At 42.5% G+C, this 26132-nt stretch overlaps 1 protein-coding gene across 8 annotated transcripts in view; it reads left to right on the top strand.

Annotated features, from left to right (window-relative positions):
* The first annotated feature begins 1169 nt into the window (after positions 1-1169).
* MRNIP (MRN complex interacting protein) overlaps positions 1170-26132 on the top strand; it is a 28516-nt gene continuing 3553 nt past the window's right edge. For 2 of the 8 annotated variants that reach the window (XM_057490348.1, XM_057490349.1), the window contains exons 1-4: positions 1170-1285; positions 16140-16199; positions 21998-22086; positions 25612-25714. In XM_057490348.1, the coding sequence (XP_057346331.1) occupies positions 1220-1285; positions 16140-16199; positions 21998-22086; positions 25612-25714 (318 nt within the window). In that variant the 5' untranslated portion in view covers positions 1170-1219. Of the gene's footprint in view, positions 1286-16139; positions 16200-21997; positions 22087-22119; positions 24112-24782; positions 24815-25611; positions 25715-26132 lie in introns of those variants that run through there. The other 6 variants (XM_036892704.2, XM_057490351.1, XM_036892706.2 and 3 more) reach the window with 5 other exon arrangements.

The raw sequence follows: 26132 nt of genomic DNA on the forward strand, positions 1-26132 counted from the left end.
GTCCTCAGCGCTGCCACCACTCCAGCCTCTGCTCTGCACTCCTGCAGCCGTGCCACCGTGTTGCCCAGACCATTGGGCAGAGCTCTTTATATAATAGAGTGAATAGCAACATATTGCCCACACCTATAGTGAGCTAACCAACCAGCGCCAGGTGAGAATCCTGGCCACAGGGACTTTAATTTTATCCACACAGTCCATGCAGTTATCATAAGCAACCATTTTTCAGAACATTTATCTCCATTTTTTTCCCTGTTATATGTCAGTGAATACTAAGTACTGCATGAATAATACATCCATGTGATTCAGGTTATTTTCTTAGCATAGAGGTAATTGCCATATTGTGTTCCAAAATGGCGCTTTCATTTTCCTACTAGCATCCTATTACAATCCTTGGCAGGATTGGGTGTTGTAATTTTAACAAGATGGTCTATGTTGTCAGGTGCTGTGAATGTTTTGGTGAGCTGGCATTAGAGTCCCGGTGCAGTGGGGACAGCAGGCGTGCAATACTCTGCCTTGCCCAGAGTGGAACCTGCCTCTCCACCTTCCACAGTGGGTTGCAGTGTGGCCCTGTAAGCTCCAGGAGGGATTCATTTCCTTTTAGGCCGCCTCCAGTCATTATCTCCAGGAAGCTTGGGACTGATGAACTGTTTTCCTATCTTCTCAGTTCCTTGCCCTTAGGGGCTCTGGTTCAAAGGTTAACTGACCGCCTCTGCCCCTTGGCCCTGCAGGTTCCAATCACGGGCCCCAGCGTGGATCGGAGCAGGGAAGCGGCCTCCAGCTCCCTCTCTGGGACCTTAAGAAGCAGAACAGTGTGCGCAAAGGCCGGCCCGGAGCGGCGGCTGGAGGCCCTGCACTTGCAACTTCCATCTTCCCAGAGAGACCAAGCGGAAACTGGGACTTAGGAAGAGAGCGGTACCGGACCCGCCTCAGACAGCGAGTCGGCAACCTAGCTGGCGAAAACCCCAAGAACACCCGACCCGGCGGCGGAAGGCCTGAGCCCAGCGCTCCCGAGGGACGCCGGCCAACCGCCCGGAAGTGTGGCGGGCTAGAGGGGCCCGAGCGCCTGCAGGGGGCGGGGTCGGAACAGGCCAGTGCGCACGCGCACGCGAGGCGGTCCTGCGGCTTAGAGGAGCCTGAACGAGGACGGGAGACAGGGGGCGGAGCCGGGCGGGCAGGCAGGTGCGCAGCGCGCACGCGCTCAGCAGTGACGCCGACCAGCATGGCGCCGCCTCGGCAGTGTCGGGTCTTGCGGTGCTGTAGCTGCGGCCTCTTTCAGGCGCATCAGGTGGGGCGGCACCGGCCTCCGCTTCCTCTGGACGCGGGGACTGGGGGCAGGATGTGGCGGTGCCGGGGTGCCGGGCCTCCTCCCCGTGCCCTGCCGCGAGGCGTGGGCGCTGTCGCGCGATTGCGGGTGTACCTGGGCCCGGCCGACTGACAGTGACTCTCCTTAGGGACTGTAGTTCACTGATGTCGCCTCTCCGTAACGTCGTTCTGGGCTTTTTATCGATTTTTGCTTGGTGTAAGATACGTAGAAACCAAAGGTAATGGTTTCTGCGGAGACAGCCGGAACTTCTGCGAAGTTCAGCGGGTAGTTGAGAAACTAAGTAGAGGAGAGCCTGCTTTGTGCAGGGCCTCGCCCCCAAAGTGGCCCTTTCTTAATTTAAACACAAGGGGGATGACAGTTTTTAAAAGTGATGAATTCCACGCCTGTTCCCCCAAAGCGTAAACAGCCGGCACCTGGAGTAATTTAAACAGGATAACCAGTATTTCTAAAGCCTGTTGCTTCTCTGATTTTCAGAATGTAAGAGAGGGGATGTCGCCAAACCTGATCTTTCCTGGGTCATATTCTGTCTCCCTTGATGTCACTTAAGAATGCTGCCTGGGGTATCTGGTAGTCCCCTCTTCCTCCTAGTTATCTGCCAGTCTGTGCCCGGAAAAAGAATAGCACCAAACTTTTAAAATACGTTTAAGAGTTAGTTGGGTGCTGAGTATGCACCTGTAAGCTTGTTGAGACTAACGGCTATTTTAGGAGCTCAAAAAGTGTTTTTATTTTTGGACTGTGTTCTAGGAGTTGAGAATTAGTGGAAATTATTTTCCGTTTTAAAATGATTACAGATATATAATTACTGTAGGAGCTCATCGTTATTTTCAACTATAAAAAGTGAGTTGAAACTAAATGAGGAAGAGGGAGTTAACAGTTAACTCTAAGTCAACTGTGTACCAGGAAATTTCACACATCTCATTTAAGCAACCTTGGGATTAGGTATCATTCTGATTTTATAGAGATGAGATGAGAATACAGAAATCCAGAGAAGTCAAGTCTTTCCATCCTATACATGGCAGAGCCAAGCCTGTCTGATTGCAAACATTCTGTCACAGCAGTTCACCAGAGCTGGCTAGTTACTGTGTGTCCATCCTTCCAGCCTTTTTTTTTAAATGCATTTCTTACTTGCATATGTGCCCACAGAAAACAGTAATGTTATGGTGTTTAAAGATACATACTGAAAAAGTAGAATTGCTAAATAGTAGGATATATGCGCAAAAATCCATAGTACATGCTGCATGTTCTCCTTAGAATCCTTTTGGGTACTCCTGAAAACCTGACTTTTGTATTAGGATCATATTAATTTTTATGAGTTAACCCAGACATCTTTGTGATGTTAAGCATACTATTTCATTTCATTTCTTCAACGTTGGTGCCCCTTGGTAACATTTTCTATGTTGCTATTATAAATGGACTCATGCATTATTGCTTCTAACCAGATGTTGGCTTCTATAAAGGTAGTGTTAATTTCGTTTTCATTGCTTCACATCAGCAAAAAATGCTATTATGAACTGTCAGATGGGATATGTAAATAACAGTGATATATTTTAGTGGTATTGATTTAAGTGGATTTATGCCTTGTAACTTCTGAGCCTAATTTGCCAATTTGCATTCTCTTTTTTTACTAAGGTATCATTGATATACAATCTTACGAAGGTTTCACATGAGCAACATTGTGGTTAATACATTCACCCATATTGTCAAGTCCCCCACACACACCCCGTTGCAGTCACTGTCCATCAGTGTAGTAATATGCCACATAGTCACTACTTGTCTTCTCTGTGCTACACTGTCTTCAGCGTGACACACACACACACCATGTGTGTCAATTATCATGCCCTCAATCCCCTTCTCCCTCCCATCCCACCCACCTTCCCCCACCCCTCACCTTCAATAACCGCTAGTGCCTTCTTGGACTCTGTGAGTCTGCTGCTGTTTTGTTCCTTCAGTTTTGCTTTGTTGTTAATACTCCACAAATAAGGGAAATCATTTGGTACTTGTCTTTCTCCTCCGGGCTTATTTCACTAAGCATAATACCCTCTAGCTCCATCTGTGTTGTTGTAAATGGTAGGATTTGTTTTCTTCTTATAGCTGAATAATATTCCATTGTTTATATGTACCACATCTTCTTTATTCATCTACTGATGGACACGTAGGTTGCTTCCCTGGCTATTAAACAGTGCTGCGATAAACATAGGGGTGCATATTTCTTTTTCAAACTGGGCTGCTGCATTCTTAGGGTAAATTCCTAGAACTGGAATTCCTGGGTCAAATAGTATTTCTATTTTCCATTTTTTGAGGAACCTCCATACTGCTTTCCACAATGGGTGAACTAGTTTACATTCCCACCAGCACTGTAGGAGGGTTCTACTTTCTCCACATCCTTGCCAGCATTTGTTGTCGTTTGCCTTTTGGATGGTGGCGATCCTTACTGGTATGAGGTAATAGCTCATTGTGGTTTTAATTTGCATTTCTCTGATGATTAGCGATGTGGAGCATCTTTTCATGTACCTGTTGGCCATCTGAATTTCTTCTCTGAAGAAGTGTCTGTTCAGCTCCTCTGTCCATATTTTAATTGGATTATTTGCTTTTTGTTTGTTGAGGTGCATGAGCTCTTTATATAATTTGGAAATCAACCCCTTATCGGATATATCATTTATGAATATATTCTCCCATACCGTAGGATGTCTTTTTGTTCTACTGATGGTGTCGTTTGCTGTACAGAAGGTTTTTAGTTTGATATAGTCCCACTTGTTCATTTTTGCTTTTGTTTCTCTTGCCTGGGGAAATATGTTCATGAAGAAGTTGCTCATGTTTATGTCCAAAAAATTTTTGCCTATGTTTTTTTCCTAAGTTTTATGGTTTCAGGACTTACATTCAGGTCTTTGATCCATTTTGAGTTTAATTTTGTGTATGGGGTTACACAATAATCCAGTTTTATTCTCTTACATGTAGCTGTCCAGTTTTGCCAACACCAGCTGTTGAAGAGGCTATCATTCCCCATTGTACATCCATGGCTCCTCTATCATACATTAATTGACTGTATATGCTTGGGTTTATATCTGGGCTATCCAGCCTGTTCCATTGGTCTGTGGGTCTGTTCTTGTGCCAGTACCAAATTGTCTTGATTACTGTGGCTTTGTAGTAGAACTTGAAGTCAGGGAACATAATTTCCCCCACTTTATTCTTCCTTCTCAGAATTGCTTTGGCTTTTTGGGGTCTTTTGTGGTTCCATATTAATTTTAGAACTATTTGAATGGAATTGTTTTCCTGATTTCTCTTTCTGCCAGTTCATCATTAGTGTATAGGGATGCAACAGATTTCTGTGTATTAATTTTGTATCCCGCAACTTTGCTGAATTCAGATATTAGATCTAGTAGTTTAGGTTTGGGGTGGATTCTTTAGGGTTTTTTATATACAATATCATGTCATCTGCAAACAGGGACAGTTTGACTTCTTCCTTACCAATCTTGATGCCTTTTATTTCTTTGTGTTTTCTGATTGCCATGGCTAGGACCTCCAGTACTATGTTGAATAAAAGTGAGGAGAGTGGGCATCCTTGTCTTGCCTGCTGTGAAGTATAATGTTGGCTGTGGGTTTGTCATATATGGCCTTTATTATGTTGAGGTACTTGCCCTCTATACCCATTTTGTTGAGAGTTTTTATCATAACTGGATGTTGAATTTTGTCGAATATTTTTTCAGCATCTGTGGAGAAGATCGTGTGGTTTTTGTCCTTCTTTTTGTTGATGTCATGTGTGATGTTGATGGATTTTCCAGTGTTTTATCATCCTTGCTTCCCTGGGATGAATCCCACTTGATCATTATGGATGATCTTTTTGATGTATTTTTGAATTCGGTTTGCTAATATTTTATTGAGTATTTTTGCATCTCTGTTCCTCAGGGATATTGGTCTATAATTTTCTTTTTTTATGGTGTCTTTGCCTGGTTTTGGTATTAGAGTGATGTTGGCCTCGTAGAATGAGTTTGGGAGTATTCCCTTCTCTTCTACTTTTTGGAAAACTGTAAGGAGGATGGGTATTAGGTCTTCACTAAATGTTTGATAAAATTCAGCAGTGAAACCATCTGGTCCAGGAGTTTTGCTCTTACATAGTTGTTTGATTACCAATTCAATTTCCTTGCTTGTAGTCGGTCTATTGAGATTTTCTGTTTCTTCCTAGGTCAGCCCTGGAAGGTTGTATTTTTCTAGAAAGTTGTCCATTTCTTCTAGGTTATCCAGTTTGTTACCATATAATTTTTCATAGTATTCTCTGATAATTCTTTATATTTCCATGGTGTCCATAGTGATTTTTCCTTTCTCATTTCTGATTCTGTTTATGTGTGTAGACTCTCTTTTTTACTTGATAAGTCTGGCTAGAGGTTTATCTATTTTGTTTATTTTCTCAAAGAACCAGCTCCTGCTTTCATTGATTCTTTCTATTGTTTTATTCTTCTCGATTTTATTTATTTCTACTCTAATCTTTATTATGTCCCTCCTTCTACTGACTTTGGGCCTCATTTGTTCTTTCTTTTCTTGTTTCATTATTTGTGAGTTTAGACTGTTCATATGGGATTGTTCTTTCCTGAGGTAGGCCTGTATTGCAATATATTTTCCTCTTAACACAGCCTTTGCTGCATTCCACATATTTTTTATGGTGTTGAATTATTGTTGTCATTTGTCTCCATATATTGCTTGATCTCTGTTTTTAGTTGGTTATTGATCCATTGATTATTTAGGAGCATGCTATTAAGACTTCATGTGTTTGTGGGCTTTTTCATTTTCTTTGTGTAATTTATTTCTAGTTTCATACCTTTGTAATCTGAGAAGCTGGTTGGTACAATTTCAAATTTTTGCAATTTGCTGAGGCTCTTTTTGTGGCCTAGTATATGATCTATTCTTGAAAATGTTCCATGTGCACTTGAGAAGAATGTGTATCCTGTTGCTTTTGGATGAAGTATTCTGTGGATGTCCATTAGGTCCATCTGTTCTAATATGTTGTTCAGTGCCTCTGTCTCTTTACTTATTTTCTGCCTGGTTGATCTTTGGAGTGAGTGGTGTGTTGAAGTCTCCTAAAATGAATGTGTTGCATTCTATTTCCCCCTTTAATTCTGTTAATTTGTTTCACATATGTAGGAGATCCTGTGTTGAGTGCATAGATATTTATAATAGTTATATCCTCTTGTTGAACTAACCCCTTTATCATTATGTAATGTCCTTTGTCTCTTGTTGCTTTCTTTGTTTTGAAGTCTAATTGTCTGATACAAGTAATGCAACTCCTGCTTTTTTCTCCCTATTAGTTGCATGAAATATCTTTTTCCATCCCTTTACTTTCCATCTGTTTATGTTTTTGGGTTTGAAGTGAGTCTCTTGTTGGCAGCATATAGATGGGTCTTGTTTTTTATCCATTCAGTGACTCTGTGTCTTTTGATTGGTGTATTCAGACTATTAACATTTAGGGTGATTATTGATAGGTATGTACTTATTGCTTTTGCAGGCTTTGGATTCGTGGTTACCAAAGGTTCAAGGGTAACTCCCTTACTATCTAACAGTCTAATTTAACTAATTTCGTATGCTATTACAAACACAACCTAAAGGTTCTTTTTTTTCCTCCTCCATTCTTTTTATGTTAGGTATCGTATTCTGTACTCTTTGTCTATGCCTTCATTGACTTTGCGGGTAGTTGATTTGATTTTACATCTGCTTAGTAATTAATTGTTCTACGTTGCTGTGGTTTTATTTCCTCTGATGACATCTATTTAGCCTTAGGAATACTTCCATTTATAGCAGTCCCTCCAAAATGCACTGTAGAGGTGGTTTGTGGGAGGTAAATTCTCTCAGCTTTTGCTTATCTGAAAATTTTTTAATCCCACCTTCAAATTTAAATGACAGCCTTGCTGGGTAGGGTATTCTTGATTCGAGGCCCTTCTGCTTCATTGCATTAAATATATCATGCCACACCCTTCTGGCCTGTAAGGTTTTTGTTGAGAAATCTGATAGCCTGATGGGTTTTCCTTTGTATGTGATCTTTTTTCTCTCTCTAGCTGCTTTAAAAGTCTGCCTTTATCCTTGATCTCTGCCATTTTAATTATTATATGTCTTGATGTTGTCTTCCTTGGGTCCCTTGTGTTGGGAGATCTGTGCACCTCCAAGGCTTGAGAGACTATCTCCTTCTCCAGATTGGGGAACTTTTCAGCAAATACCTCGTCAATAACATTTTCTATCCCCTTTTCTCTCTCTTCTTCTTCTGGTACCCCTATAATGTGGATATTGTTCCATTTGGATTGATCACACAGTTCTCTCAATATTCTTTCATTCTTAGAGATTCTTTTTTCTCTGTGTGCCTCAGGATTTGTATTCCTCTTCTCTAATTTCTATTCCATTTACCATCTCTTCTACTACATCTGATCTGCTTTTAAATCCCTCCATTATATGTTTCATTTCAGATATGGAATTTCTTAATGATTGAATCTCCATCTTAAATTCGTCCCTGAGTTCTTGAATATTTTTCTGTACCTCCATGATCATATTTATGATTTTTATTTTAAACTCTCTTCTAGGAAGATTGGTGAGTTTAGTTTCATTTCGCCCTTTTTCTGGGGTTTGTGAGATTTTGGTCTGAACCGGGTTCCTTTGATGTTTCGTATTTCTATGTGGCACCCTCTAGTGCCTAGAAGCTCTAGTCTCTGGAACTGCTCAGCCCCTAGAGTGAGGTTGGGGGACATAGGGGAGCAGCAATGGTGCCTAGGGGGAGGAAAGAGCTGTTTCCTAATTCCCGGCTGCAGTACCTGTCTCCAGTATCAGAGCCAGTGGGCCAAGCACACAGGTGTAAGCTTCTGTGCTTGGCGTCTCTAGCCATTGCAGGCTGGGCCTCTCTCTGGCTGGCCTGACACTAGTGCAGTGACTGCTGGTTTGCAAGCAGGTGCCAGCAGGCCAGGAGGAAGGTGCAGCAGGCTGTGTGTCACAATGGGGGGCCTGGGAGCTGAGTAGGCAGCCAGGGGAATGGAGCGCCTGAAGCTCCTCAAAGTTCCCAACCTGCTGGGCAGAGTGCGCCCAGACAAACTTGTCCACCTATCCCTTCTCCTGCATGGCAAGCTCCATGCAAACCCCACCCCTTCAACAGCCCTCTAGGAAGCCTTGCAGACTGCCTGCCTTTCCTTTGTCCCAGAGCGGCTGGATGTGGATCCCCATCCTCCAAAAACGGCCAGAATCTCAGCCTCTCAAGCACTCCACCTGTCCCAGCTCCCCAACCCTACCAACCTCCAGAGCACCACATAATGTAGGTTTGTGCTCCAAAGCAGACCTCCAGGGCTGGGTGTTCAGCAATCTTAGGCTTCCACCCCCTCCCTGCTCCATTTCTCTTCCTCCTGCTGGTGAGCTGAGGTGGGGGAAGGGCTTGGGTCCTGCCAGATCAAGGCTTTCATACATTACCCTGTTTCGTGAGGTCTGCTCTGTTCATGAGGTCTGTATGCAGTCTGGTGCAGCCTTCTTTCCTGTTGCTGTTTTAGGGCTTGTTGTATTAACGATATTTTCACACTATATGTGTTTTGGGCAGGAATTCTCTGTCTCACCTCTCATGCCTCCATCTTGAATCCTCCACCCTGGTTCCATATGAATTTTAAAATTATCTGTTCTAGTTCATTGAAGAATACTGTTGGTATTTTGATAAGGATTACATCGAATCTGTAGATTGCTTTAGGCAGAAAGGCCATTTTGTCAATATTAAGTCTTCCTATCCATGAGCGTGGAGTGTATTTCCATATATTGATGTCTTCTTTAATTTCTCTCATGAGTGTCTTGTAGTTTTCTTCACCTCCTTGGTTAGGCTTATTCCTAGGTATTTTATTCTGTTTGATGTAATTGTAAATGGAATTGTTTTCCTGACTTCATTTTCTGCTAGTTCATCGTTAGTGTATAGGAATGGAACAGATTTCTGTGTATTAATTTTGTATCCTGCAACTTTGCTGAATTCAGTTATTAGTTGTAGTAGTTTTGGGGTGGATTCTTTAGGGTTTTTTATGTACAATGTCATGTCATCTGCAAAGTGACAATTTAACTTCTTCCTTGCCAATCTGGATGCATTTTATTTCTCTGTGTTGTCTGATTGCCATGGCTAGCACCTCCAGTACTCTGTCGAATAAAAGTGGAGAGAGGGGGCATCCTTCTCTTGTTTCCGATCTTAGAGGAAAAACTTTCAGCTGTTCACTGTTAAGTGTGATGTTGGCTGTGGGTTTGTCAGATATGCTTTTATTATGTTGAGGTACTTGTCCTCTATACCCATTTTGTTGAGTTTTTATCATGAGTGTATGCTGAATTTTGTAAAATGCTTCTTCAGCATCTATTGAGTTGATCATGTGATATTTGTCCATGTTGTTGATGTGGTATATGATGTTGATGTATTTTCTAATAGTGTTCCATCCTTGCATCCCTGGAATAAATCGCACTTGATCATGATGAATGATCTTTTTGATGTATTTTTGAATTCAGTTTGCTAATATTTTGTTGAGGATTTTTGTATCTATTTATATCAGGGATATTAGCCTATAATTTCCTTTTTTTGTTGTGTCTTCATCTGGTTTTGGTATTTGAGGATGCTGGCCTTACAGAATGAGTTTTGAAGTATTCCCTCCTCTTCTACTTTTTGGAAAACTTTAAGGAGGATGGGTATTAGGTTTTCTCTAAACGTTTGATAAAATTCAGTGGTGAAGCCAGGACTTTTTTTCTTAGGTAGTTGTTTGATTACCAGTTCAATTTCGTTGTTGGTAATTGGTCTGTTCAGATTTTCTGTTTCTTTCTCAGTCAGTCTTGGAAGATTGTATTTTTCTAGAAAGTTGTCCATTTCTTCCAGGTTATCCAATTTGTTAGCATATAATTTTTCATAGTATTCTCTAAAAATTCTTTATATTTCCATTGGGGTCCATAGTGATTTTTCCTTTCTCATTTCTGATTCTGTTTATATGTGTAGACTCTCTTTTTTTCTTGATAAGTCTGGCTAGGGGTTTATCTGTATTGTTAATTTTCTCACAGAATCAGCTCTTGCTTTCATTGATTCTATTGTTTTATTCTTCTAGATTTTATTTATTTCTGCTCTGATCATTATTGTCCCTCCTTCTACTGACTTTGGGCCTCATTTGTTGTTCTTTTCTTAGTTTTGTTAATTATGAGTTTAGAGTGTTCATTTGGGATTGTTCTTTTTTCTTGAGCTAAGCCTATATTGCAATATACTTCCCTCTGAGCATGGCCTTCATTGCATCTCACAGATTTTTGTGGTTGTTAAGTTATTGTTTTCATTCGCCTCCATTTATTGCCTGATCTCTGTTTTTAGTTGGTCATTGGTCCACTGATTATTTAGGAGCCTGTTGTTAAGCCTCCATTTGTTTGTGGGCTTTTTTGTTTTCTTTGCATAATTTATTTCTGGTTTCATACCTTTGTGATCTGGGAATTCTAGTTGGTATAATTTCAATCCCTCTGAATTTACTGAGGCTCTTTTTGTGGCCTAGTACGTCATCTATTCTTAAAAATGTTCTGTGTGCACTTGAGAAGAATGTGTATCCTGCTGCTTTTGGGTGGAGAGTTCTGTAGATGTCTGTTAGGTCCATCTGTTCTAATGTGTTGTTTAGTGCCTCTGTCTCCTTACTTATTTTCTGTCTGGTTGATTTCTTTCAGTGTGAGTGGTGTGTTGTAGTATCCTAAAATGAATGTATTGCATTCTATTTACCCCTTTAATTCTATTAGCATTTGTTTCACATATGTATTGCTCCTATGTTGGGTGCATAGATATTTGTAATGGTTACATCCTCTTGTTCGACTGACCCCTTTATTATTATGTAATGTCCTTCTTTGTCTCTTGTTACTTTATTTGTTTTAAAGTCTATTTTGTCCGATGTAAGTACTGCAACTCCCATTTTTTTCTCCCTATTAGTTGCATGAAATATCTTTTTCTATACCTTCACTTTTAGTCTTTGGGTTTTAAGTGAGTCTCCTGTAGGCAGCATATAGATGGGTCTTGTTATTTTATCCATTCTATAACTCTGTATCTTTTGATTGGTGCATTCAGTTCAATTACATTTAGGGTGATTATTGATAGATAGGTACTTATTGCCATCGCAGGGCTTAGATCCTTGGTTATTGAAAGTTCTAGGGCATCTTCTTTACTATCTAACAGTCTAACTTAACTCACTTATTATGCTATTTCAAACACAATCTGAAGGGGTTTTTTCTACCTTTTTCTTCCTCCCCCACTCTTTATATATTAGGTGTCATATCCGGTACTCTTTGTGTATCCCTTGACCGACTTTGTGGGTAGTTGATTTAATTTTGCATTTGCTTAGTAATTAATTGGTCTACTTCCTTTACTATGGTTTTATTTTCTCTGGTGACAGTTATTTAGCCTTAGAAGTACTTCCATCTATAGCAGTCCCTTTAAAATACACTGTAGGGGACTGCATTAGGGTATGGGTGGGGACTTGATAATATGGGTAAATGTAGTAACCACATTGTTTTTCATGTGAAACCTTCACAAGAGTGTGTATCAATCATACCTTCATAAAAATAAGTAAAAAAAAAAAAAGGTTACCTTTGAAGTTTTAGCATAACAGATGTAATAGTGACCAATATCTGGACCCTCTGTGAACCAATACAAAGCCCATAAAATGCTTTGATTTTGACTTCTACTTTCCTACATATTTATATGCTATTTTTAATCAGCATTTTAGTTCTCTTAATGTTCATGAGGAGGTTTGCTCTTTCAGTATATTTCTGAACATATTTCAAATACCACACAATTCACCCTTTTAAGTATACAATTCAGTGGTTTTTTTAGTATATTCACAGATATGTACAAGCACCACCAATTTGAGGACATTTTCATCACCTCCAAAAGAAAATATATACCCTTTGCTATTTATCCCTACCCATAAGCAACCAATAAATCTATTTTTCTGTCTTTAAAAAACAAACAAACAAACAAATAAATAAAAATACACTGTAGGGATGGTTTGTGGGAGGTAAATTCCCTCAACTTTTCCTTATCTGGAAAGTGTTTAAGCCCTGCTTCAAATTTAAAGGATAATATTGCCAGGTAGAGTATTCTCGGTTGGAGGCCCTTTTGTTTCATTGCATTAAATATATCATGCCACTCCCTTCTGACCTGTAAGGTTTCTGCTGAGAAATCTGATGATAACCAGATGGGTTTTCCTTTGTATGTGATCTTTTTTCTCTCTCTGGCTGTTTTTAATACTCTGACATTGTCCTTGATCTTTACCATTTTAATTATTATATGTCTTGGTGTTGTCTTCCTAGGGTTCCTTGTGTTGGGAGATCTTTGCACTTCCATGGCCTGAGAGACTATTTCCTTCCCCAGAGTGGGGAAGTTTTCAGCAATTATTTCCTCAAAGAGACTTTCTATTCCTTTTTCTCTCTTCTTTTTCTTCTGGTACCCCTATAATGTGCATATTGTTCCATTTGGATTGGTCACACAGTTCTCCTATTATTCTTTCATTTCTGGAGATCCTTTTTTCTCTCTGTGCCTCAGCTTATTTGTATTCCTGTTCTCTGATTTCTATTTCATTTACTTCTCCTCTACCTCATCTAATCTGCTTTTAAATCCCTCCATTTTGTTTCATTTCAGCTACTGTATTTTACAGTTTCTTTTTCTTCAAGTCCTCCCTGAGAACTTGAATATATTTCTGTAGCTCTATGAGCACATTTATGATTTTTATTCTGAAATCTTTATCAAGAAGATTGGTGATTTCAGGTTCACTTATCCCTCTTTCTGGTGTTTGAGGGATTTGGGGTTGTACAAGATTCTTTTGCTATTTCATACTTCTAATGATTACTATGGAATAATAACTTTGTGTAGATGGCACCCTCTAGTGCCCAGAAGCTCTACTCTCTAGGGCTGCCCAGGCCCTGGAGTGATGGCATGGGTCACAGGTGAGCAGCGCTGGCGCCTGCTGGGAAGAAAGAGTTCTTTCCTGCTTCCTGGCTGCAGTGCCTGCCTCTACTACCAGGAGCAGTGGGCCAAGTGCACAGGGGATCCTCTGTGCTATGCCCCTGTCGCTGCCATAGGTAGAGCCACCCTCCAGCTAGCCTGGTGTGATGGCAGGGGTAGCAGGTGTGTGGCCCAGTCCTGGCCATGAGGAAGGAGTGGCAGGCTGCATATCGTATGGTGGGATCTCAGCACTGCATTGCCATCCAGGGGCATGGAGTGCCTGAAGTCCCTGAAAGTTCCTAACCTGCTGGGATGAGTGTGCTGGGACGCTTTTGTCCACCTGTCCTTTCTCCTGAGCAGCAAGCTCTGTGTAATCCTTGCCCCTTTAGCACCCCTCTTGCTGTTTGGAAGTCTTTCAAAGTACCCGCCTTTCTTTTGTCCCAGAGGGTCTGGTTGTGGGCACCTGTTCTCCAAAAGCAGCTGGAATCTCAGTCTCTCTGAGCATTCTGCCTGTCTTTGCTTTGCAGCCCCACTAATCTCCAGAGCACCATGTAATGTAGGTTCATTCTCCCAGAGCAGATCTCCAAGGGTGGGTGTTTAGCAGTCCTGGGCTTCTACTCCCTCCCTGCTCCATTCCTCTTCCTCCCACCTGTGAGCTAGGGTTGGGGGAGGCATTGGGTCCCCCCAGATCATGGCTTTGCTACTTTACCTTTTTCTGTGAGATTTTCCCCAGATATAGGCAGTCTGTTGCAGTCTTCTTTTGGGTCCCTCTTTCAGGATTAGTTATATTTGCTGTATTTGCATGTTATACACAGTTTTGGGAGGAAGTTTCTGCCTCATTTTTCACGCCGCCATCTTTTTCTGCCTCTCAAGGCAGTATTAATTTTTGAAGACATATTAACTGTATCTAGCCATTAATACTAGATTGTCTTGTTTTTGTTTTTCATTTAATTCTCTTGAGTTTTACAAGTTAAAAAAAATCTATAAATTGTAATTTTTTTCCTCCTTTCCAATTCTGAGACCTCATATTACTTTCCCTTTTGCAATCCCATTGGCTAGGACATCTAGAAAAAAAAGTGGTAACTAATGCTGGGGATCCTTGGCTTATTCTCAGCTTTCATGAGAATTCTGGTAGTGACTCCCCAGCTTTAGAGCTGAAGATGAGGCATTTTATCATGTTAAGAGAGCACGCATCTAGTCAGATTTATCAAGAATTGAAATTAAATGTTACGGAATTATTTTTGTGAACCATAGGTGGTAGAGATTACCCTGATTTTGGGTAGACAGTTTTCCCAGCACCGTTTATTAAGGAGTCTGTTCTCACTCTTAAAATGCTACCTTTCTAATTTTTTTTTTTACTCTAAAAATTTATTTAATTCAACATGCATACTTATTACAAATTTCCATAAGAATTTTTCATCATCCCTAGATGTAAGCTTTGGAATGCTTTTCAGAAATGGCAACTACACATTTTGCCATGTTATGATTGATTAATAACACTTTTTAATGTAAGTGTTCCTAATAGGATTAAAAATGTATTAAAAGAAATGAAATCTATGATTACTTGTGTACCAATCATTTATTTTTTTTTACCTTTCACCTATCATGTTTATTTTTTTTTTTTGTAGATAATTATTTTTTATTGAAGGGTAGTTGACACACAGTATTACATTACATTAGTTTCAGGTGTACAACACAGTGATTCAACATTTATATACATGATAATTCTAGGTACCAGCTATCACCATACCAAGTTGTTACAATATTTTGACTATATTCCTTATGCTATACATTACATCCCGGTTACTTATTTATTTTACAATTGGAAGTGTGTACTTTTTTTTTTTTGTGAGGGCATCTCTCATATTTATTGATCAAATGGTTGTTAACAACAATAAAATTCTGTATAGGGGAGTCATTGCTCAATGCACAATCATTAATCCACCCCAAGCCTAATTTTCGTCAGTCTCCAATCTTCTGAAGCATAACGAACAAGTTCTTACATGGAGAACAAATTCTTACATAGTGAATAAGTTACATGGTGAACAGTACAAGGGCAGTCATCACAGAAACTTTTGGTTTTGCTCATGCATTATGAACTATAAACAGTCAGTTCAAATATGAATACTCATTTGATTTTTATACTTGATTTATATGTGGATACCACATTTCTCTCTTTATCATTATTATTATTTTTAATAAAATGCTGGAGTGGTAGGTAGATACGAGATAAAGGTAGAAAACATAGTTTAGTGTTGTAAGAGAGCAAATGTAGATGATCAGGTGTGTGCCTGTAGACTATGTGTTAATCCAAGCTAGACAAGGGCAATGAAACATCCACGTATGCAGAAGATTTCTCTCAGAATGGGGGGGTGAGGTTCTAAGCCTCACCTCTGTTGATCCCCAATTTCTCACCTGATGACCCCCCTGCGACTGTGCCTGTCTTAGGTTGTTCCTCCCTTGAGGAATCTTACCCGTCTCTGGCTAACCAGTCATCTTCCGGGGCCATACAGGGAAATGTAAAGTTGGTAAGTGAGAGAGAAGCCTTATTGTTTGAAAAGGTTAGCTTTTTACTTCTTTGCATATTTATGCCCTGTGGCTTCTATGCCCAGCATTTGTCTTGAGGTATCTTTACCACTTGGAGGAGTTATGATACTCGGTAAATTTGATATGAGGCACGAATTCTATTTAAGGGTTGTAATTAGGAAGAAGAAAAGCTATAGAAGTAGCAACTACCTTTCTAATTAATACTAAATTTTCATATGTATGTGTTGGTTTGCTTTTTAGACTCTTTATTATTTTCCATTCATCTTTTTAAGTCATTATTTCTGGTCCAGTTCCACCTGTTTTAAATAATTAAGCTATACTTCTGAAATTTTATTGTAGGAGAAAAAGAGTCTCAAATGGACATGCAAAGCTTGTGGACAGAAGCAGTCATTTTTGCGGGTGAGTCCTGAGAAGTGGGGCATGTGGGACCCAGCCCTGCAGAAGTGAGCTTCTCATGGAGTCCCAGCATTCCACTATTGGGGTCAAGTTCACTAGACACAGGGCTCTCGTTCCTTAGGTTCCTGTTCTTTTAGGAAAAGAAATGAATGGAACAGTGCCTGGCCAGTTACCCCCATTTGTTTATTCAGGCAGCAAGGGTTTGTTGAGCACCTTTTTTGTGCAGGCATAGGGGAATAGTGAAAGGTAGACGTGTCCTTCTCTTGTGGAAGGGGAGGAGAGACTTAATACACATGCGTGCTTGCACCCGCGTGTCCCTTAAACCCAGACTGAGCACAAGGGAAGGCAAGTGCAGCGCCTGTAGGCAGAGAACCAGGGAATCAGAGCCAAGTGGGGATGGACAGGCAGTTATTGGTGCATGCGGACGTGTGGGCAAGGGTGAGCTCAGGAGCAGAGGCCATCAGGAGGGACTCAGGAGAGAGTGTGGACTGAAGAGAGTGCAGGGCAAATGCTCCTGTTTAGCCCGCTTTTTTTACCCAGCATCATGATTCTTCAGGCACTTACCTGGTGACCAGCCTTATCTCTTTAATACAACAATCTGTCCTGCACCCAAACTGCCCCGCGCCCTTTGCCTCCCAGACCCTATTCCACCCACTCCAGTCCTTGATACCACTGTTCCAGCCTCATCTCCCCATTCCCTTGCTTCAGCCATAGGCCTTTTTTACCTGATCTTGAAACAGCACAACCTGCTTCCCTCTCAAGGCCTTTGTGCTCATTGTTGGAGTGTCCCCAGCTCTTCTCATTATCCTGATGAGAAATTATATCCAAGTGTGTTCATGTGAGTGTTGTCTGTCTCAGACTATAAGTTCCGTGAGGCAGATGCTTGGTGTGTTTTATTTACTGATACATCCTAGCATGTAACATGTTTCCTAGCATGCAGTAAGTGCTAGCTCAATAAATACTTACTGACTGAATAAGTAACCACTCCCACATTGACAGGCATTCAGATGGATTTTACTTTTCTTGTTCTGAACAACTCCACACTGAAACTTCTTACAAATACCTCTTTCTCCACTTGACGAATTACTACCTTAGAGCAAATTTCTAGAAGTTAAACTGCTATTTCAAAGAATATCTGTCAACCAAGGTTCTTTTAGTTGCAAATAACAGGGAAAAAAAAACACTTCAAAACTGCATCAGCAAAATAAAAGTATATACTTGCCAGGTAATGGTGCCTCGTGAGGAACCCAAGGTAGGAGCTTCACCCCTGAGACCTTGAAGAGCCAGCCCCGAGAACTGAAACACTGCCGGCAACACAGGCACCATTGCTTCTTCCTTCTCCCCCTGCCCTAGTTCTCCCTGAGGCTCCCCCCTCCGCCTGCCTCTTCTCCTTCCTTTCCTCTCTCTTTCCAGACAGTGCATAGGAGCACCCATAGGCCACACTCTCATTTAAAGCCAACTGGACCAGCTGAGTCCCAGTTAATCCACTCCTGAGAAAAGCCATATGATGGGCCCTGTTGATTCAGGTGTCCATCTCATCCAGTCAGCTGGGGTGGGTGGGAGTGAGGATGGTCTGGTCAGCAGTCAGCAGACTAGCCTTTGAGGCCACCCTGAGATGGTCTCAGAGGACGGGCCTAGCTCGTGAGCTAGTGACTGCCAGTGGCTGCCGCCTGTTTGAGATGTCGGTGTGTGTTTCTAGTCTCCCTGCAGCAGCCTTGCCTTCCTCTCAGCACCCCCGTGCATGTGCAGTGGCGTATGACTTGTGGTTGACAGGGCCACCGTAGCAAACAGACACTGAAACTGCGGTGGCTAACCACAGAGAAGTCCTTTCTCTTGCTCTTATAACAGCCATGGAGGGGCTGAGATAAACAGGCACCATTCTTGGTGTGGCCATTCGGGGACCTCAGCTTCTGCTGGCTTGTGGTTCTGTTGTCCCATGAGGCCTGTCTCATGCTGCCTCTAGCCATTGAATGGCAAGAGCATAGAGGGGCTACCCAGGAGGCCTTTGAGGGCCAGGTCTGGAAAGGACTGCAAGGGAAAATGTCCAGCCTGGACCCAGGTAGAGGAGCAGTTTTCTTCTTCAGCCAGCATGTGGGAGAGTGTGTGCTTTACCACAGACACAAGAGGGGTTACCTGTCTTTTAAACCTGCCGTTTCCTCTCCAGTTCCTCTGCCCATTTTCCTTGCACTTGTCCCAATGGGATTTCACTCCCCACCAGTCCACTAAAATTGTTTGCATTAAAGTCAGCAGTGGTGTCCACATTGCTAAACACTGGCTTGGTTCTCAGTCCCCAGGTGACTCAGCCTGTTGGCAGTGTCTGTCACAGCTTGTTTCCTCCTCATCCTGTAGACCTTGTCTTCACTGCACTTCAGTCACCCTTCCCCTGGCTGCCTCGTCTTCCTGGCTGCATTTCAGTTCTCTTGGCTAGTCTTTTCTCATCTCCCCAGCTTGTGAACATCAGAGTGCTCTGGGACTCAGTTTTGTGACCTCTTCTCTGGCTACACTCCATCCCTCATCAGTCTGAGATGAGCTTGTCTGACAGTCTTGAATGTCTGTCTCAGACCTCAGGCCTGCCCCCGAACTTGAGTATGCCACTGCCCATTCAGCTCTCTGCTGGTCACCTAGCAGGCACCAAGAACCACTGTGTCCAGGTGGAAGTCCTCACCACTCCCTCACCTGCTCTCCCACAATCATCCCATCTCTCAAGTGCCAGTTCCTGTCAAGCTGTTGGGGCCAAAAACCTTGAAGTCATCCCTGACTTTTTCTTTTATACTCTTCATTCAACCCATTGGCAGATGTTGGCTCTGCCTTGAGAACACACGCAGCCTGGCCTCTTTCTGTGGTGGCCCAGTGTTGCAGCTCCCTCATGTTTGCAGCTGTCCCCCCGCCTGACCCGCCTGTTGCTGCCTATGGGTCACTCTCAGCACCGCAGCTGGAGGCCCTGCTCAGACATGCTGTGTCGTGACACTCAGACCTTCCAGGTTAGAGCAAAACTGCAGTCCTGCAAACAGGGCTGAGCAGAGGGAGTGGGCAAAGCTTTTCCTTCCCTCCATGGTCTCTCTTGTGGTTTTTCATGATGTCTCTTAGTTAGTACTTAACATCTAAGTAAAAACTAACATTTTAAATTATTGGCATGAATCTTAACCGTTTGTATTGTGCAACTCCAGCTTTAAATGCACAGAGCATTTAGTATATATTTGCAGAATCATCAAAATTGCACAACTGGCATTTTGTAGCTCATATATGCCTGTGTATTTCATTCTTAGGGAAGAGTGGAAATGCCGCACAAAATTGGCTCAGCTGTTTCTGCACGCACACTTTCTACACACAGTCTACCTTCAGCTCACAGATGAGGACAGAACTCTGGGTTCCCCCTGTCTTTCCCTTTCCTGTGTGTCATAATTTTTAGCATAAGCAATTGGCTGTTCCAGGGAAATAGCAGGAGTAAAGAAAGACACGACAGGCTTCCTTGATGGGGCATGTTTTTAGAGCACCCCTGTCTTCCTGCATGACCCCGGTGCCCATGGGTGGCCTGGCCTCGTGGGCACCCCCACATCCTCAGGCACGCATAGCACATGCTACTGGCTGCACTTGGAGCCTCTCAGGACCCCTGTGCACCATGAGTCTCCTGGAATTCTGTGCTCCTGGGAGTCGAGCATGCTGTGCACAAATGAAATGGTATGTCAAGGAGCAGTAGACACGTGTGTGTCCCCTCTGCACACAGACAGGCTCCATTGTCCCATCAGATCCCGCTTACACAAGTTCAAAGATAAAAGTCTCAAATTTTATGACAGCAATAGCAGAGCAGGTCTCATGCACATGAGGCCAAGTGCCTGCTGAAGGGCCTGCCATCTCACACCTCCTTTCCTACCACGTTTGCCAGAGACCACTCCACTCCAGCCACATGGCCTCCAGGATGCCGGCCTCAGGTCTCTGCACTCTTTCTGTTTCATTGCTTCTGCTGAATGCTTTTCCCTCAGGTCTGCATGGCTTTCTTCCTCGTACCTTATTTGTGCTCAGATGCCCCTTCCCAGGGATCTGTAGTCCTTGAACATGCTGTACCAAATGTGTGCTCTGTCCGTGCTCTAGCCCACCCCCTTTCATCACCTTCCCACCATCTCACGGCAGATAGCTGATGCAAGTGTTTGTCATCTGTCTCCTCTCACTAGACTGCGAACTCTGTGATGATAGTGACTTTTGTCCACTCCTGTATCGTACTGCCTTACCCAGTCCAAGACCTGGCACATAACCAGTGCTCAGAGTATTTACTGAACAAATGGGTAGCTACTAATGAAAAAGCATCCTTTTTTTTTTGGTATCATTAATGTACAATTACTTGAACATTATGGTTACTAGACTCCCCCTATTATCAAGTCCCCTCCACATAGCCCATTACAGTCACTCTCTATCAGCATAGTAAGATGCTATAGAATCACTACTTGTCTTCTCTGTATATACTGCTTTCCCCGTGCCCACCCCCCACTACATTATGTGTGCTAATTGTAATGCCCCTTATTCCCCTTCTCCCTCACTTCCCACCCATCCTCCCCAGTCCCTTTCCCTTTGGCAACTGTTAGTCCATTCTTGGGTTCTGTGTGTGAGTCTGCTGCTGTTTTGTTCCTTCAGTTATTTCTTTGTTCTTATACTCAACAGATGAGTGAAATAATTTGTTACTTGTCTTTCTCCGCCTGGCTTATTTCATTGAGCATAATACCCTCTAGCTCCATCCATGTTGTTGCAAATGGTAGGATTTGTTTTCTTCTTATGGCTGAATAATATTCCATTGTATATATGTACCACATCTTCTTTATCCATTCATCTACTGATGGACACTTAGGTTGCTCCATTTCTTGGCTATTGTAAATATTGCTGCAATAAACATAGGGGTGCATCTGTCTTTTTCAAACTGGGCTGCTGCATTCTTAGGGTAAATTCCTAGGAGTGGAATTCCTGGGGCAAATGGTATTTCTAACTTTGAGTTTTTTGAGGAACCTCCATACTGCTTTCCACAATGGTTGAACTAATTTACATTCCCACCAGCACTGTAGGAGGGTTCCACTTTCTCCACATACTCACCAACATTTGTTGTTGTTTGTCTTTTGGATGGTGACCATCCTAACTGGTGTGAGGTGTTATCTCATTGTGTTTTTAATTTGCATTTCTCTGATGATTAGCAGTGTGGAGCATGTTTTCACGTGTCTGTTGGCCATCTGAATTTCTTCTTTGGAGAAGTGTCTGTTCAGCTCCTCTGCCCATTTTTTAATTGGCTTATTTGCTTTTTCTTTGTTGAGGTGCGTGAGCTCTTTATATAATTTGGATGTCAACCCCTTATCAGATCTGTCATATATGAATATATTCTCCCATACTGTAGGATGTCTTTTTGTTCTACTGATGCTGTCCTTTGCTGTACAGAAGCTGAAAAAGCATCTCTTTTTGTTTTGTGTATTCATTCCTTGATCACCAGTGAGGGAAGTGTCATTTCACATGTTGCTTCTCTTTTGAATATTTTACTCATGCTCATTAACCACTTTGTGTGGGGTTCGGGGTTGAGTTTGGCTTTGAAGAGTTGTAGAGTTCAGGGTGCTGGTCGCACAGCCAGATAGACTGAAACTAGTAGCCCCTGAGAGCAAGACTAATAAATCACCCCAGAAGCAGCAGGCAGTCATTAGGGTCCCTGCGTGGTGCTTCAGCATCCTTGGGCCTGAAGAACACCCCCGCCTCCCTGAGGTGCATCGCTAATGGATCTGTTTCTCAGTCTTTGTTGAACACTTTCTAAACCTAACATATTTTTTGTTTCTCAGGCTTACGGTGAGGGTTCTGGTGCTGACTGTAGACGCCATGTCCAAAAACTAAATCTGCTGCAGGGACAGGTTTCAGAGATGTCATTCAGGTACAGATGTTACAGAAGGGCATGGCTATTTTGCCCTGTTTTCATCTTGAATGGACACTGGAAGTAAACAATGGGGAAATCCTTTAGATTTCCATATCTTACGATATGGTGACTAGATACCCTGAACAGTCTTCCCACTGAAAATAACTAAAAATGCAACTACAATATTGTAAATACGCTGATAAGATGACAGGAAAGTAAATAACCATCGGAAGTCAAAAATGAAGCAAAAGCCCAAATCCAGAGGGTAAGCCCTGGGCTGCTGAAGTGATTGAAGCTGGTGCTCTGGAGCATCCATGTAGATGGCTGGGAGGGGTGCAGGAGGCCGAGGCAGTGCCTGGGGCCTGTTGAGTGTGGGAACTTCAGGAGGAGACCACTACATGGTGGTGAGTTCTCAAAGAGGGCTGCACCCTCGGCATAGGAGTGAACTACAAACAAACACGTCTGTGGCAGGGAACCTGCCTGTGTGGATCTTGATACTAGCTGAAGAGGGGAAATGTCTCTCCAGCATTTTAAAGCTGCAAGGAGGCAATCACATGGCTTCTCAATTTGTACACCCAGCGTGTGAATAGCTGCAAGCTGAGAATTTATATTCTCAGTTGTCCCAGGAGGCTGAAGTAATTGCAGCTCCTGCCTTTCTTGGCAACACACCTTTAGCCCGGGCCTGAGGGAATACCACATAGAAGGTCCTGAGGGGCACGGACTCAGCCAAACTCTTTAAACACTCCAGGGGATACACCACTGGAGCAAAAGACAAACAACAGAGCTCTAAGTCAGACCCACAAAGACTTCAGAACACCTAATACTGTATATTTAATATATTTCATGAAGTAAAAGAGAAGATTGATCATTTGAGGAGCAAAGGACTTTAAAAAATGACTAAGTAGGTTTATTTAGTATATTTAATGAAATAAAGGGTTGATCATTGAAGGAGAAAACGTTAAAAACTGACCAAATAGGATTGAAAAAGAACCGAGAAGAGTTTAATGAAATTAAAAATATGATCATTGGAATAAAAAATTCAGTGGCCTCTATAGCATCTTACTACACTGATGGACAGTGACTATAATGGGGTATGTGGTGGGGACTTGATAATGGGAATCTAGTAACCACAATGTTGCTCATGTAATTGTATATTAACAATACCAAAATAAAAAATAAATTAAAAAAAGTTCAGTGGCCAAGTAAACAGATTAAGTGCAGTTGAAGAGAGATTAGTGAAATGGAAAATAAATCTGAAAAATTTAGTGAAATGGAAAATAAATCTGAAAGAAAAAAAGGTGGGAAACATGAAAGAGATGGCTACAGAAAAGAGATACAGCAAGGGGAAAATAAAGGGGGCAAAGACAATATTTGAAACTATTGGAGAATTTTTCAGCATTAAAGGTTTACTTACTCAAATTCTGGAAACACAATCAGTCTCAAACTGGATAAAGCCATAGTTTAATTGCAAACAATATGATCATTTACGTAGGAAATCCTAGTGGACCTGCACAAAAGCTACTAGAGCTAATCTAGCAAGATCACAAGGATACAAAGTCAACATACAAAATTAAATCTCACTTCTATATAAATGTAGTGAACAACTGAAAAATGATTTTTAAAGTAAAATACCATTTATAATAGCATCAAAAAATTACCAAGTGATAAATGTAACATAAAAATGCAGAATCTCCTCAGTAAAAGCTACAAAACCATTGCTGAGAGAAATTGAAGATCTAAATCAATGAAGAGATATAACATGTTCATGGACTGGAAAACTCAGTATCATTAAGGTGTCAATTCATCCTAAATTGATATGTAGAGTTGACCTAATCCCAACCAGAATTCTAACTTTCTTTTGCAGTTGTCAGACTGATCCTAAAATTTATATAGAAATGCAAAGAACCTAGAATTGCCAAAACAATTTTGAAAATAACAAAGTTGAAGGAATTCTACAACCTGACCCAAGATGTTATTGTAATGCCACAGGAATTGAGACAGTGTGGTATTGGCGAAAGGCTAGACCTACATATACATCAAAAGGTGAATGGACAGACTGTGGTATGTTCATGCAGTGGATACTAGCACAAAAACAGCACAGGCAGATCTCAAAAACTAATTGCTAAATGAAAGAAGCCAGACACAAGAGATTACATGCTCAAGCCATCAGTGGTTTTCTGAGGAAAAAGGAATTGCCTACAAAGACACAGGGGTACTTTTTGGGGCAATGAGAATTTTCTACATCTTGTCAGTTATATCTCAAAATACTTTTTTTCTTTATCTTGATCAGGGTGATAGTTTCAAAGGTATAATTTATCAAAACTCATCTAACTGCCCTTCTGAGTGGGTACATTTTATTTACATATTAATTAGACCTCAGTAAGTTAATTTGAAGTTAAAAATCTGCCCTTAGACACACAACATAATTGTAGAACATGGAGGACAGTGGGAAGAGCTGGAAAGTAGCTGGAGAGAAGAGATCACCTATGAAGGAACAGTAGACACCCAGCCTTCCAGTGGGGAGGTGAGGGGACAAACTAACATCCTCAGATTGCTGAGAGACTCCTTCAGCGGATGGAGCTGAGTTCCTGAGTTGTAGGGAGGTGAGCAAGGTTCTAGCCAATAGCTGGTAGGACCGTGCTCAGCTGAGCATTGGTGCATGGACCGCATGGTGGGGGAGGTGTTTCACATCCATAATCTCATTTTATCTTCAGAATCACCCTCTAAAGAAGCAGTTCCTGGTGAGGTAGGTACAGAAACAGACCTCTTTTTCCCAGTGAAGTAGAGATGCCCTCGTTTGGTAGTTTGGGGTTCTCGTAGCCCAGTAGTGAGAGTTCCAATCTGTGCAGGTAACAATCCTGTCTGTTATTGAGGGATGTGGCTTTGGTCTCACCTCAGCCTTCTCATGGTAACTGTGTCACTGGCCATCCGGACCCAATCGAGGCTGTGGAGGCCCCGACTCCTCTTTTTGAGGTGGATGGGCCCTGCTGTCCCAGGAAGGCTGGGAGAAACACTGTGACCCATTGAGCTCAGGAAAATGCCTCTCCTGTCCTGCAGTGGTGGGGGTATAGCAATTGTAAAGATCCTCACGTGACCCTGTGCAGCGAAGACCCCTCCATTACTGACAGTTCAGCTGATGTAACTTTCTGTGTCTGGGCCCCCGAGCAGGGCATGTGCACACGTGTCATCATTTGTCTCCACAGTTACCCATGCTCTGTTGTCCCCATTTTTGGATGAGGAAATGGGGGTGCAGTGAAGCACCCAGGCACACAGTGACAGCCCATCATTGGCAAAGGCAGGGAGCAAGCTGGCCTCCCTGGGTGGAGGCTGCCCATTCTACTCTGTGTCCCTTTCCTGTTGACGGAGGGCCCTGCCAGCCTAAATCCAAGGACCAAATGATCCCTATGATCAGGCCTCTGAACTGTGGGGAAAAGATTAGACCACATCTGAACAGCAGAGGAGACCCTCTTTGGTACCCACTGTCACCTCCTTGCATCCTTCTGCTGCCACCTTTCTTGTCTCATTTTCCTGGTCATTTTACAGGGGACGTATGTGTGCTCTTTCCCAAAGGTCTCCGGAAGCACCTACAAACTCTAGCGGTGAAGAAACTGCAGGTCCTTGGCAGGGGGAGCGTGCATGTCCACAGGTGAGCCAGCCGGCCACCGGCTCTGTGCCGGGGCCCATTGATCCATATTAGGCAGTGGTTCTCAACACCTGTTGTGTGCCACCAAGCAACAGGCACTGGGCTAACGGCTCCAGGGGCAGCAAGCGGGTAAACCTGTCCCTTTCCGTTGAGGCGAGGATGGCCATGTATACAGTTACAGTGCTCTGTGGAAAGGACTTTTTCTTCTGTCTGCGTGGAGGCCTCCTCTGAACTTAGCTTGGACGCCACCCAGGCTTCTCCCCAAGCCCTGCAGATGCTGGGCACACCCTGATGGAGAAAGGACACTGCTGGAGAGGAGCTGGGTTTCCGTGTCCCCTTCCCCAGGCTAGGCCTCCCAGCAGGGCCCCATCCAGTTGTCCTGAAGCAGTTCCCTGTGAGGTAGGTACAGAAACAGTGCTGG

This window comes from Manis pentadactyla, chromosome 13 (assembly GCF_030020395.1).
Source record: "Manis pentadactyla isolate mManPen7 chromosome 13, mManPen7.hap1, whole genome shotgun sequence".
Classification (NCBI taxonomy): Eukaryota; Metazoa; Chordata; class Mammalia; order Pholidota; family Manidae; genus Manis; species Manis pentadactyla.